The sequence below is a fragment of the Manis pentadactyla genome, chromosome X, assembly GCF_030020395.1.
Source record: "Manis pentadactyla isolate mManPen7 chromosome X, mManPen7.hap1, whole genome shotgun sequence".
NCBI lineage: Eukaryota > Metazoa > Chordata > Mammalia > Pholidota > Manidae > Manis > Manis pentadactyla.
The window spans coordinates 109,814,617-109,830,258 of NC_080038.1; the positions used below are offsets into that span (position 1 = coordinate 109,814,617).

Here is a 15,642-nt window from a genome sequence, read left to right on the forward strand (position 1 = left end):
GACTTTGTGTTGTCTTGCTTGGGTCCCTTGTGTTGGGAGATCTGTGGGCTTCCATGGTCTGAGAGACTCTTTTCTTACCCAGCTTGGGGAAGTTTTCAGCAATTATTTCTTCAAAGACACTTTCTATCCCTTTTTCTCTCTCTTCTTCTTCTAGTACCCCTATAATGCAAATATTGTTCCGTTTGGATTGGTTGCACAGTTCTCTTAATATTCTTTCATTACTAGAGATCCTTTTATCTCTCTCTGCCTCAGCTTCTCTGTATTCCTGTTCTCTGACTTATATTCCATTAACAGTGTCTTACATCTCATCCAGTCTGCTCTTAAGTCCTTCTATTGATTGTTCCCTCTGTTATCTCCCTCTGGACTTCATTCCTTAGCTCTTGCATATTTCTCTGCAGGTTCATCAGCATGGTTATGACTTTTATTTTTAATTCTTTTTGAGGAAGATTGGTTATATCTATCTCACCAGGTCCTATTTCTCTGGTTGACTGAATTTTCACTGGACCAGATTCTTCTGCCTTTTCATGGAGATAGAAGTGATAGCCAGCAGGTGGCATATGTGTCAACTGGGAGAAGAAAGTCCCTTCCTACTTGATGGTCACCTTGCCATTCTCTGCTGCCTATGCCGGATACCTGCAGAGAGGGAGAAGTCTCTGGGATAATCTCCTGAGCTCCCATGGGCATGGTGGCCCTAGGGATAGCCTAGGGCCCTGTGGGAAATGGAAGATGTGCAGGGTGTTCTTCTGCAAGAACAGTGCCATTTCGTGCCTTCCAGACCTTGCTCTGGCTTCCTCTGTCTGTGCTGGGCAACTGTGCACCATTGCCAGCCTCTGCGTCTGTCCTGGTTCACTCCGCGATGGGAGAAGAATGTGTGTTTTCTGTGGGCAGGGATGCTCCTCAGCTGCTCCACAGCAGTGGTGGGTCAGCTGATTTGCTTGCAGTGTTGGCAGGGGGGAATGAAAGTCAGGCTGCTTATCGCTGTGAGGGGCTTCAGAGCTGCGTTGCCACCCAGGGGCTTAGGGCACCTGAAGTTCCTTAGCATTCCCAGGCTGATGGGCTGAGTGTGCCGGGATGATTCTGTCCAGCTGTTAAGCCCTTTTCCCTTTAAGACTTTTAAAAGGGCCTGCTTTGTTTTTGTCCCGGGGTGCTGGCTCTGGGGACCCACTCACGGTCTCCATCTTGGATTTTACTTTTCTGTTTCTCTAACATCCAATCCACCATGTCATGTTTGTCCGTGCTCCTGGTGCAGATTATTAGGGCTGGTTATTTAGCAATCCTGTGCTTCCACTCCCTCCCTACTCTGATTCTTTTCTTCCCACTGGTGAGCTGGGGTGGGGGGATTGCTTGGGTCCCACCAGGTCATGGCTTTGTATCTTACCCTTTTCGTGAGATGCTGAGTTGTAACAGATGTAGATGTAGCCTGGCTGTTGTACTGTATCTTCTGGTTTCTCTTCAGGAATAGTTGTATTTGCTGTATTTTCAAAAATATGTATGGTTTTGGGAGAAGATTTCCGCTGCCCTACTCATGCCTCTATCTTGAGCTGTCTCTACATTTGGTTTTTTGAAACCACTTTTGCAAGGGCTTGGTTATGAACCTCAAGAGAGAAAACATTTATTAGAGGGAAACACAAAGTCAAGGAAGTACTTTAACTGCAAATGTGAGACCTGCACATGTGTATAGGCTTACAGAAAATCACTATAGGTTCTGGCTTACAAAACAACCCTCCCCATGTTCAATGATCTTGACAAAATTGGCCATTTATTCTAATTTAACCTAGAGCACAAGATAAGAAGCAAAAGCTGAGACTGGAAAGAATGTATTTAGAAAGGTACCAGGTCAGAGAAGAAAGCTCGAAGAAAGGGTAGCCAAAGCTCTTGGACAAACCATCAATAATGTAACTTAGGTTTACTTTAGGATGCTAGACTCTTGGTGAATTACTCTTATTTGTGAACTATTTATTTGTTCTTCATTTTTATATTCTCCTTCTATTTGTTTATACTAAGGGACAGTAGACAGAGCACCAAAGGCCAGTTTCTATTTTTAACTTTTCTGGTGATGGTGTGATATAAGTGAAGACACTTGGCTTCTTTGAGCCTCCCTGTCCTGGCTTGTAAAATGAGAAGATTGGTGGAGGGTGGAAAGAAAGATGGAAGTGTATGAAGGCAAGGTGGATTCCTCCTCCCAAAAACACATAAAAGAGGAAAATACAACAAATTCACCTAAACCTGAAAATGACCTGAAGACTGCAGAACTAATATTTGGAGAAGAAGACCTCACAGAAAAGGATAAAGTGGCAAAGCCCATATCTGGGGGGACCCAGGTCCTCCTGCCACCCAAGCCCACAGATGGGAGGAAGAGGAATGGAGTAGGGGGAGGGTAAGAGTCCAGGATCACTGCACACCTGGCCCTGGAGATCTGCTCTGGGATCACAAGCCCACATTACATGGTGCTTTGGAGATTAGTGGGGCTGGACAACAAAGACAGGTAGAACACTCAGGGAGGCTGAGATTCCAGCCACTTGTGGAGAACTGGCATGGTCTACCATTCCCCTGAGACACAACTAAGGCAGGCACTTTGAAAGATTTCCCAACAGTGGGAGGGGTGCAAGAGGGGAAAGGGTTTGTTGGAGCTCTCTGCTCAGGAGAAAGGGTAGGTGTATGATACCTCCCCAGCCCGCCCTCAGCCCAACAGGTTGGGAACTTTTGGGAGCCCCAGACACTCCATAGCCCTCACTGGCAATGCAGCCCAGAGGCTCCTCCCTGCACATGTGGCCTGTGGATGTTCCACTTGACCTAGCAGTGGTGACAGATTTTGCTGCTGGGTAGGCAGAGGGAGACGCTCTCTGCTTTCTCAGCCCCATTTAAGCCCAATGGGGGAAGTGCCTGTGGAAGCCAGCCCCAGGAACTCTTTTTTCCCAGGGGCACCGGATACCATGCTATGGGCTGAAGCAGACACACACATCAGCCTGCCTACCCCATTAACACTGCAGCCCCCACCACTGCTACTGGAGAGGCAAAGGGTCACTCCACTCACAGAAACTCCAGCCAAGACTTCTATGCTGATCACAAAGTTACAGCCAAAGCAAACTGCTGGCCTGGTATCAGACCACTACAGGACAGGCAGAAAAGCAGCCTGCCCACTATGTGCCAACAGCTAGGGCTCCTGCACTGGAAAAAAAGTATCTTGAGTTTCTGGGCACTAGACAGCACCTCCTTCATAAACCTATTACTCCAAGAAACACAGAAACTGGCAAAATGAGGAGAAAGAGGAATATGTTCCAAACAAAATTACAAGGCAAAACACCACAAAGAGTGGTGAATGAAACTGAAATCACCAATCTTCTTGATAAAGACTTCACAGTAAAAGTCAAAAACATGCTTATGGATCTACAAAAAAATATTCAAGATCTCAGGGAAGACTTCAACAAGAAGATAGAAGACCTGCAAAAGAGCCACTCAGAGCTGAGAATACAGTATGTGAAACAAAACATACAATGGAGGGATTTAAAAGTAGATTAGATGATGTAGAGGAGATGGTATATTAAATAGAAATTAGAGAATAGGAAAACAAAGAAGCTGAGGAACAGACTGAAAAAAGGATCTCTAAGAATGAAAGAACAATAAGAGAGCTGTGCAACCAATTCAAATGGAACAATATTTTAGAGGTACCAGAAGAAGAAGAGAGAGATAAAGGGATAGAAAGTTTCTTTGAGGAAATAATTGTTGAAAACTTCCCCAATCATGGGAAGGAAATAGACATCCAGGCCATGGAAGTGCAGAGAGCTCCTAACAAAAAGTACCCAGGAAGACAATGCCAAGACATATAATAATTAAAATAGCAAAGATCAAGGCCAAGGAAAGGGTATTGAAAGCAGCCAGAGACAGAGAAAGATTACTTCTAAAGGAAATCCCATCAGGCTATCAGCAGACTTCTCAGCAGAAACTTTACAGGCCAGAAAGGAGTGGCATAATATATTTAATGCAATGAAACAAAAGGACTTCCAACCAAGAATCCTCTACCTCATAAGATTATCATTTAAATGTGAAGCAGAGATTAAATAATTTTCAGATAAACAAAAGTTGAAAGAATTGATTACCACTAAGCCAGCCCTACAGATATGTTAAAAGGACTGCTGTAAATAGAAATGTTCCTAAGGCTAAATAGCTTTCACCAGTGAAAATAAACCCACAGTAAAAGTAGTAGACCAATTAATGACCATGTAAGTATGAAATTAAATCAACTACTCACAAAAACAGTGAACGGATACAAAAAGAGTGCAGATTATGACACCAATACATAGTGTGGAGGAGGAAGAAGAAGAAAAAGGAAAAAAAGTTCCTATAGATTGTATCTGAAATACAGTAATCAGCAATTTAAGATAGACTTTTATATAGTAAGGAAGCTATCCTTGAACCTTTGGTAACCACAAAACTAAACCCTACAATAGGGTTGTCTGGAGGACCCAGGTGAGGGGACCCGCTCGCAGTTTTTACTTTTCCGTTTCCCTGATATCCAGCACACCATGCAATGTGTGTCTTTGCTCCTGGTGCGGATTACTAGGCCTGGTTATTTAGCAGTCCTGGACTTCCACTCCCACCCCACTCTGACTCCTCTCCTCCTCCTGGTGGGCTGGTGTGGGGGGAGCACTCGGGTCCCGCCGGGTCGTGGCTTGTATCTTACCCCCTTCGTGAGATGCTGAGTTCTCGCAGATGTAGATGTAGCCTGGCTGTTGTACTGTAGCCACTGGTCTCTCTTTTAGGCATAGTTGTATTTGTTGTATTTTCAAAAATATATATGGTTTTGGGAGATTTCCACTGCTCTACTCACACTGCCATCTTGGCTCCTCCTCCAAGACAGAACTTTATATAAAGAGAAAATTAACAATGTGGAGTTATATGCTAATGATGCAATGTATTGGACCTGTAATACTTAGTCCAGAAGTTCAGAGGAGGGACATGTCTCTGTGGTCAACTGGTGAGAATAGGGTTCACAACAGCTACATTTAAATTGCTATAATAAAGTACATGGCATATTTTCTCCACTTCTGAATTACTATATAAATGGTCCCTTTCATGCTTCCTAAATATATTCATAAACCAATCCAACTTTGAGGAGAAATAGAGAACCCAATTTTATTACACTTTCAGGATTGCATCTTTTTACTAATAGTTACTAAAAATGCAGGTGCTTATATCTCTATCACTTTTAGTGATATATTAACACACTGCTATCTAATTCTTGGGAAGGAAAAATTGATGTAGTTTAAAATGACATGACAAATGTTATAGAACAGAAACATGATGGCAAAACATTATGGTAAGAACTTACTAATATACTGATTAGTATCTCAATTGCTATTACTTTATTATGTACTGCACTAAAGCATGAGTAAAATGGCCATGAATAAAATGAGCAGTATATGTACAACTGCCCTTACAAGGGCTTCCTCTAGGCCTTATTAATTAAAGTTTAAAACGTTGAGATTATCAACTATCTCCATACTTTTTCTGAAAATTTTCTTGGTGGTACTTCTGTGAATTCATACTTGAAATTTCATCTATTTCTCATCCAATTGTTTTATGCTTATGTTTTAAGACATGCCTCATTCTGAACAGTTCATAAGGCCTAATGGGGAAAGGGCCTTTGAAGGTACTCTTTGGGATCATGTGTCAACATTTCAGGTCAACAAGTATTTATTGAAAGCTCACTCTGTATCAGGCCCTGTGCTTGGCATTAGGAATATACAGGACAATAAACAAGGCTCTAAACCTTAAGGAATGTATTCACTTTTGGATAACTTAAATGTTACATAGTCTAGCATTTTCTAACTTAGTGTCATTAGGTAAAACATCTGATTTTCAGCAACAGCCCTGAATAATTTCTGGAGAATTTTCAAAATCCGCAGTGACTAAATTCAGTGACTCTGACTAAGAGTAACTAATGGAGAGCTGAAATACCCAGTTCTAATTAAGATCACTGAGACAAATGGTGATTTTACAACATTCCTTAGAAGATATGATGAATTCCTGTTGAAATGTATAATGTGTCTGTCTAAGTGATAACAAATGTTTGGCAGAAAATAAAGCACTGCAACATTTGTGGGAGGTACTGTGAATGTGGGAATTAGTATCATTCATTTTCTGAAGGGATTTTTTCATAATACAAGTTGAATGTATTGGAGATGCCATGTCAGCCCACCTGTCAATGTGTCTGTCAATATGCATGAAATACCACTAGCACTCATGGTATTTTTTGCAGTGTTGTGCAGTAGAAAGTGGCCTTTGATATCTGATGGACATGGGTTTAAATTGTCACATCACCACCTTCTTACCTTGGGCAAGTCACCTTTTATTTCTAAATAACAATTCATCTATGAAACAGAAATAAATGCCTAACCAGCATGGCACTGAGGGTTAGCATGTGTATACAATATCTGGTGCTTAGTATATGTGTGATAATTTAATTTTTATTAATAAGATTACTCTTAGGAATTGATTTTAGTAGAATCTTATTTGCCTGAAGAAAAGCAATCAGGCAAATTATATTTGAGTTCGCATGCCAGAAACTTCTGAGAATTGTCCCAGATGAATGATAAGATAGTAGAATGAGATTAAAAAACAGGAAAAAAGGACACAGTATCTCATAAATCAGCTTACAAATGGAAGTACTGCCCAGCCTTGTGAATAGTGTTTCATTAGTATTTCTGTGTGCAACACATATATCTTGGTAGAGAGGGAAATGACCATACATATTGCATTTCCCCATTTATATACACCTTTGTTGCATTTCCAAGTAAAAACAAAAGCAAAAACAAAGTCTGTGTCTGTCATTATAAAAACAGAGCTACCTAAATGAAATTTCCTATGTAAGAGGCAGTGACTGATCCTTCGGAACCTAAATGGAGGGTTATGCTGTAAAGTCAGAAATCTTTAATACACATCTGGTCAGAGATGTAATCTTTAAGCTTTAAGCTCCAAACTAGCAATCCAGCTCCCATGTTGATTTTCTTTCTTTGCTATCTTTTTGGACTCAACATAAACCAAAGAAATGGGGAATAAAATATATAGAGAGCCAAATCATAAAAGAGAGCATTAAGTTTTATATATAAATTTTATGTCCTTAATCATGGGCTGGCAAGCCTCTTAGGGATTCCATTTCAGAAGACATTTGGCAAAAGATCAAATTGCCTCAAGATGCAGCACCCTTTTCCAGTTGTCTACATAGGCCTTTGAGGTAAAAAAAGGGAGCCTAGACTTGAATCTGGTTCAATTCAGTGCAGAATTTATAAAGACAGTGGAAACACAAGCAGTAGCGGTGCATTATATTGGATGGAAGATTATAGCTAATATTTAACTCATTCATACATATTTCTTCAATTTATCCTTGAACAATCTTATAAAGTAGAAAAAACAGGCAATTTCCTTGAGCTTTTTACACCTATACAGATAGTATGCAGCACAGGAGACACTTAAAACAGTCTTCTGCCCTTTCCTATACTCATTAGAATCATAGAGTATGTTTTCTCCTATGCTGTGAACATTAGAAGCAGTGTTAAGCACCTGTTAATGGTACTGATGTTTCGCACATAAAATCTCTAATTCTAAGTAAAAATCCTTTAAAGTCAAGCAAGATAACTGCTTCACATGGACAATGGGGCCCTCAGCTCATTCAGACACACATTACCATGACTCGGGAAGGCCACTGGGGGAATGGTTATAGCCAAAGACTAGCAGCTATTTCACGTAACTCTAAGCTTTGATCAAAATCTCTGCAGTAAAGAGCCTGATTTCCCTTTGTTGAATGTCAACTTACTTATAAGGAAATTGGAGGCATTAGGTACAGGAGATTTTACAGGTTTATTTAGCAATGAGTTCTGTTTTCTGAAATACGGCAGACCAGGTTTTTTGGAACAATACTACCAAACAAGTATTTTGTGTATGTGTGTGTGTACATATCAAAATCAAAGAGTTGACAGGAAGGTAAGGAATTATGAGGGCAAAAGTTTAGTGAAGGGTGGAACCCAGACAGAGGCTCAGGACTGAAGCACCTTTTGCCCTGCAGAAATCTTCTTAACAAGGGAGTTTGAAAGTATGCAGAAAAGAGCTAAAATAGAAGATCATCTCCATTTTAAGCTGGCACCCTGTAAGTCCAGGGAGAAGAAATCCTGGGTCAAAATACCTCTAAAAACCAAAATCAGTCAAAGGGAGAAATAAAGTTTAAAACCCGTTTATTGCTTACAAACTGCAGTCCAGTGCCGTCTCTCTCCCCTGCTCCTGAAGATGCAAGCAAAAAAGCAAGCCCTTAACCTCTCAGGTTCAGACACACCCTTGGTTACCCAGGTAATTACCCATTGACATGGAGATGAACTTCTCTCCATCCCTGAAGATATGCAAATGAACCAAAGCCAAGTGAGATAATCTGGAAATGTTACAATTTTACCCACACACCCTAAAGAACGATACCCTGATATAAAGGTGAACCAAAGGTAAATCTGAACGACACTCTAAGGGCTGCAAGGAAAAGTTCCTTGGAGGTGAGGGGTGGAGAACCTGTCCGTGATAATTTTTAATCACAAAAAGAGCTCACAGTGATTTGCAGTGCTCCAAAAAGTTCAAGCTACTAATTTAGTTGATAATATTCTTGGAATATAGTGCCCTATGCATCAATAAGGGAACAGCGACCAATCCAGCTGACAAAAACGCAAAATTGAAGAGGCATTTTACAAAAGAAATCCAAATGGCCAGTAAACATACATAAAGGTGCTCAAACTTATTAATAATCAGAGAAATTAAAACCACAATTAAATAACAGTACATAGTCACCAGATTGGCAAAAATTAAAGTGTGACCATACTTGTGTTGGCAAGTGTGTGAAAAAATAGGAACTCATACAACTGTAGTGGGAATGTAAATTGATATAACTACATTGAGAAATAATACAGCATTACATAGCAATATGCATTATATAGCAATATTAGAAAAGTGTGTACCATATAATCCAGAAATTCCATTGCTGGGTATATAGGCTTACAAGAGGCTTATTCCCAAGCACTAAGATATGTGTAAAAGGATTATTTGTAGCAGTATTGCTTGTAATCACCACAAAATTGAAGCAACTAAATTATACAAGCTACAGTAAAATGGAAACTTAAATTGCTGCTTTTAATAATGCAGACAAATACCAAACAACGAGGAAGCTAAGGCACAAAGAGGTGCCACTGATTACCCAAAATCCCATAGAGTTTAAGTGACAGAGGTGGGGTTTGCCTCCAAACAAACTAATCATGAAGTCTTTAGCTATTTTGCTGCCTCTCCTAATTATTTTTTTTGCAGAAAATTAGCAGTATTGGGTTGAACTATATGAAATTTCCATTTTTGTAAGTCAAGAGAGTTGAATACTAGCAAATTCATATGGTTCAACATAATAGCTCTCTTAACTTCTAAGCACAATTGCCTAAAATCACCTTGCTCAGTGTATTAGCCTACTACTCCCTAGTTTTATCACTTAAAATGACTTTCTCTGCTGTCTTTTATTGGTGAAGAAGTTTCCTCTACTCTTTTCCTCTAAAAGCCATCATTGCTAAAGGGCCTTGGTTGCTTCTTTATTCTGGTTTCCATTTTATTAAGTGACTGGCACAAAACAGTCTGACTAGCCATGGGGAGTGGAAATGATGAAAGCAATTACACTGCTGTCATCTGCCAAGAAATACAGTCTTTGGCATATAGTTGTACTAGTCACCAACCTCTGGGCAACAGAGACTTCCCTTATGAAAAAACCTGTAAGAATCTTTTTGTGGGAGAGTGAATGGAAAAGGGAGGGAGAGAGCGAGAGTGAACAAAATCTTGGGAGAGGGTTTTTTTTTTTTTTGCCTTCTATTGCAGTTCTCTCCCAGCTCCTTCTCTCCCCTTGTTCGGCTCCCACTTTCCCTCCCCTGGACCGTTCTTCTTCCCTGTATAGAAAACTCCCCAAACCAACAAAGCTGAGTTGAGGGGAACAAAACATACACACTGGCAAAGACAGAAATAAAATAGGAAAAAATAACTGCCAATCAATCAGCCCTCCAAGCCACCAGGGGGCGCTCGTCCACACCCTCGTATGCGTAAACGGCAGCCTACCAAAAAGCCAGAGACCAGAGAGGTGCCTCCATCAGCAGCGCAGGCAGATGGAAATCCGAACGCAGTCCTGAGAATTAAGGAAGCGACAGTCAATAATGTGGTACGACCCGCAAAACGCAGTGCTGCACTTGCAGGATGACCAGGGCTCACCAGTGCCACCTGTGTGCGGCCCGCCAACTGGCAGTAAACACACAGCACAGGTGCCTGGCCAAGGGGACCCAGCCGCTACTTCCGTGCAAATGGTGGCTGGCGGCCAGGACTGCCCCGGCGTCCTGGATGATGACCAGCAGCAGCAGAAGCAGCACAAGTGCGCGGTGTGTGGAGACAAGTCAAATGGTAAGCACTATGGCCAGTTCACATGCGAGAGCTGCAGGAGTTTCTTCAAGCGAGCTGGGAAGAATGTGAGCTACATGTGCCATGCCAACCAGAACTGTCCCATTGACCACCACCTCCGCAAGCGGTGCCAGTACTGCCGCCTCAAAAAATGCCTCAGTGTGGGCATGAGACGGGAGACGAATCAGAGGAACAGGATGATGCCCACCCAGCCAACCAAAGGGGCCTCCCTCAACAGCCACTTGGAATGGGCCAGACATATTACTCTGCTGCTGCATGCCGAGCCGTTTACCAAGGTGCAATTCAGCCAGAGCACACAGTCCATCAACTTACAGGATACCGACAACATCTGCGAACTAGCCTCCAGGGTGCTCTTCAGTGCCATCGACTGGGCCCAGAAGATACCTTTCTTCCCAGACCTGCCGATCAATGACCGGGTGGCCCTGCTTTGCCTCACGTGGAGCGAGCTGTTCATTCTGAATTCGGCACAGTTTTCCCTTCCGCTTGACGCCACACCGCTCCTGATCAACACCAGCCTACAAGTCTGGCCCACGTCCGATAGCCAAGTGGTCACCTTTAAGGATGGCGTACGAAACTACCAGAAGCAAGTGAAGAAGCTCGAAGCACTGCAAGTCGATTCTGTTGAGTACAGCTGCCTCAAGGCCATGGTCCTCTTCACCTCAGATGCTGGGAGTCTCTCTGATGCAGCCCATGTGGAAAGCTTGCAGGATAAGTTCCAGGGTGCTTTGCAAGTATACATTGAAAATCAGTACCCTCTTCAGCCAATGCGATTTGGAAAGCTTTTGCTTTGCCTTCCTTCCCTCCGCATGGTCTCATCCTCAGTCATCGAGAAGTTGTTCTTTATTCATTTGGTAGGTAAAATCCCCATTAAAACCCTTATCCAGAATATGTTACTGTCCGGCCTCCCGTTAACTAGCCATATACAGGAATTCAGTAATCAAAGTGAAGAAGTTGGGGTTGGGGAACAGAAAAAAGACTGATTCTTTTGTTTAAATTCCTTAAGTTAAGAAAGGACATAAAAGTATGTTACAAGTTTGCTGAGAGAAGAGGGGGAAAATTTAATGGCCTGTTTAGAAAAATTGTTTTTAAAAAGATTGTCAAATTAATGTCTACAGAGTGCAATAGAAATACTTGTGAAAACAAATTGCTACTTCTGTATAAGAAGGAAATTAGTCTTTTTCTTTATTTGGTAAAGTTTTGAAAAATATTGCTAAAAGTTCAGTTAAGAAGATTGGGAGAAAATTAGGAGAGTGGAGAGTCTTTTTTTCCCCAGACTATTAATGGTCCTGTGTATACGTCTAGCTGTTCTTTTTTGTACTTTTCTAGTTCAACCAGTTTATTCTGTGGTTCTGTAGTAAGTTTTGATGTAATCTTGGCTTCTTAAAAGCTGTGTATCCTTTAAACTGTGTATTTTACAAGAATTAAAACTGACTCCATGAAAATATAGGATGACATAACAGTTTAAAAGGCAACTCAAGATGATGGAGACACTTAAAAATGGTGACCAAAATGCTTAGTGAAGTTGAGCACTCTACTTTGAGAACTGGAGGACCCACATACAACACAGAATTCCTCCAAGACACCGTGACAAACTTAGCGTTTTTAAATTAAGAAAGAGAAAGAACTGTGGAATTTGTTGGCAGCCAAGTCACATGCTGAGTTATTGAATAAAAAGTGAACTTTTGTAATTTTAGTTGTGTCCCTGTTACTTCTTAAATTGTTAAGAAAAGCCTGTACCTGTTTGTGTATTTGCAAATCTTTTGTATTATAATTGTTGAAATATTTCCTTTTTAAGAAATCACATCAAAACCAGCATGACAAAATAACACTGTTGGCACTTAATAGGTAATGTGATTCAATCAGTAAAGTTTACAGTTTGTGTTTTTAAAAATCTAAGTCTTTTTTAAGCACAGCATTTCTGTATACTGTAAACGTTAAAATAACTGAACTAGTCTTTGTTATATTACAAGGAAAGTTGAAAATACTCAGAAATTAAAATGTTTATTTGATATATGAAAAAAAATATTTTTCTGGGCCATCCTACACCCAGAATGGCAGTGAACCATCTGTCTTTGAGCCTGGTCCCCAGAGGACTCTATACAACACAAACCCAACAATCTTGAAAGATCCTTCCAAAATTTTGTGGAAGCAAATAATTAAATACAATGCATCAATTTATGCATGCAGAGAAATTTCTCTCAGAGTTATATTTTAGGGTTTTAAGAAGGAAGTAGAAGATAGAGGAGGATGACAAGCACGTCATGAAAAATGTGGTCATAAGAAAATCTTTATGATTTCACAGGTCAGAAATATCTATCTGTTCCGTAGGAATTAAACGATTGCAAAATGCTACAGAGACCTCATCTTAAATATAGGAGATTGAATTAATCTGGAAAAAGAAAGTTATAAAATGGCAATGCAATTTTGGTCTAAAAGGTGTACTTTTTCTAATGATTCAAAGCTAAGGTTTTCTTTCCATGCAGAAATAAACATATCAAAGTTAAATTTTTTTAATTGAAATATAATTGAAAAAGACCAGTATATTAGTTTCAGGTGTACAACATTACTGATTTGGTATTTATATAGATCACCACACTAAGTCTGTTTACCATCTGTCATCATACAAATTTACAGCATGTTTTTTCTCTGATGAGAACTTTTAAGATTTACTTCCTTAGCAACTTTCAAATTTACAACATAATATTATTGACTACAGTCCCCATGCTGTATATTACATCCCCCATGGCTCATTATTTTATACCTTTTGATCTCCTTCACCCATTTCATTTACTCCCACAATCCTCCTTTCCTCTGGGTTTTCTTTTGTTTTGTTTTATAATTCCAGATATAAGTGAAAACATATAGTATTTGTCATTTATAATACTCTTGAGATCCATCCATGTTGTCACATATGGCAAAATCTCATTCTTTTTTTATAGCTGACTAATACTCCATTCCATATATATATACTACATCTTTATCCACTCATCCATCAGTGGACATTTAGGTTTTTTCCATAGCTTAGCTACTGTAAGTAAGGCTGTAGTTAATATAAGAGTGCATATATCTTTTTGAATTACTGCTTTCATTTTCTCCAGATAAATCCCAGAAGTGGAATTCCTGGATTGTATTGTAGTTCTACTTTTAATTTCTTTTTTAAGAACCTCTATACTGTTTCTCATGGTGGCTGCACCAATTGACATTCTCACCAACAGCACACAAGGGTTCCCTTTTCTCCACATCACCTGTTATTTTTTCTTTTTGATAATAGCCATTCTGACATCTCATTGTGGTTTTGATTTGTGATTCATGATACTGAGCATCTTTTAATGTGCTTGTTAGCCATCTGTATCTTTTCTGTGGAAAAATGTCTATTTGGATCCTGTGCCCACTTTTTCATCAGACTGCTTGTTTTTTTGTTACTGAGTTATATGTGTTCTTTAAATATTTTGGATATTAACCGCTTATTGGATATATGATTTGTAAATATCTTCTCCCATTCAGTAGGTTGCCTTTTTATTTTGTTGATGGTTTACTTCATTGTGCAGAAGCTTTTTAGTGTGATGTAGCCCCATTTATTTATTTTTGATTTTGTTGCCATTGCTTCTGGAGTCAGATCCAAAAACATATTGCTAAGACCAATGTCAAGGAGCTTACTGACGATGTTTACTAGGAGTTTATGGTTTCTGGTCTTACATTCAAGTTTTTAATCCATTTGGGATTTTTTGGTGTTTTTTTTTTCTGTTTTAATGTACGAATATTTGTTTATTGGTTTTTACAAATGTAACTTGGTAATGTAGACATTAACAATGTGAAAAACAATATGAGTATATGGGAACTCTGTATTATCTTTTCAACTTTAATGTTATTCCAAAAATAAAGTTCTTTAAAATTTCTGTAGAGGCATGTATTCTTTTCCATATCTTTTAATGATATTCCACTAGATTATTTGTGTTTCTAAGTGAGTGCTATTTTTTGTGAGGTATAACATTCATACAGTGAAGCTCAAAACTCTTAATTGTAATGGTCAATATTTTTGTAAACATATACACACACAGCTGTAAACTTCCAGACTGAAATACACAGTTCAAGCAACCTAGATTTCTTGTGCCCCAGGAGGAAATCACTATTTTGACTTCTATCATAAGATCTAAATACTGTTCTTGAATTTCATATAAATGGAATTGCACACTTTGTACTTATTTGTTCCTTGATAGTCTATCTCCATAAATGTTCCCTGTGTAATTGAAAAGGATGTGTATTCTGTTTTGGGTAGTGTTCTGTAAATGTCAATTAAGTCAAGTTGGTTGATAATTGTTTTAAGTCATCTATATACTACTGATTTTTCTACTTGCTGTATATCAGTTATTGAGAGGTATAGGAATTTCTAATTGTGGATTTCTCAATTTTTGCCATGCTGTTATTTCAATTTTTGCTTCATATATTTTGAAGTCTAATATGTGCATAAACATTTGATTGTTATGCTTTCATGATCAATTGACTCCTTTATCATTATGAAATGACCTTCTTTATCTATAGTGTTCTTTGTTCTCAGTTCTACTTTTCTGAAATTAATATAACCAATCGAGTTTTCTTTTGATTACCATTGTCATAGAATGTCTTTTTCAATCCTTTTAACCTATTTATGTCTTCATGTTTACAGTGGGTTTTTCATAAGTATATCTGTCTTGTTTTATTTATCCAGTGTGATAGTCACTGCCTTATAATTGGGTTGCTTGACCATGTACATTTAATGCAATCAGTGATATGCTCAGATTTAAATCTACATCCTTACTTTTCTGCTTGTCCCATTTGTTGTTTTCCTTTTTCCCTTCTCTATTATTTATTATTCCATTTTTCCCTTCTTTTTAGCTTGTTATGTATAACTCTTGGTTATGTTCAGTGGTTGCTTTGGGGTTTATAGTATAATCCTAAATTATCAGACAACCAGCAAGGTGTATACAATACTTTGTATATAACAACCTTACAATTGCATACTTCCATTTTTCTGCCTTTACCTGTGTTCTATTGTTGCTGTGTATTTTCCTTGTACATATAAGCCTCACAATATATATTTGCTTTAAAGTCAATTATCGTTTAAAGAAATTTAATTAGTAAGAAAAAAAACTGTTTTACATTTACTCACATAGTTAGCATTTTCTGTGCTATCAC

General features: G+C 39.1%; 2 protein-coding genes across 2 annotated transcripts in view; both read left to right on the forward strand.

The window, feature by feature from the left end:
• The window catches only part of HTR2C (5-hydroxytryptamine receptor 2C), a 443,326-nt gene that overhangs the window by 293,880 nt on the left and 133,804 nt on the right, over positions 1 to 15,642 (forward strand). The gene's annotated exons all lie outside the window — the stretch shown is intronic.
• Positions 10,212 to 11,450, forward strand: LOC118928247 (COUP transcription factor 2-like). The gene has a single exon (XM_036917297.2). It carries the CDS (start codon positions 10,212 to 10,214, stop codon positions 11,448 to 11,450), a length of 1,239 nt encoding a protein of 412 aa, XP_036773192.2.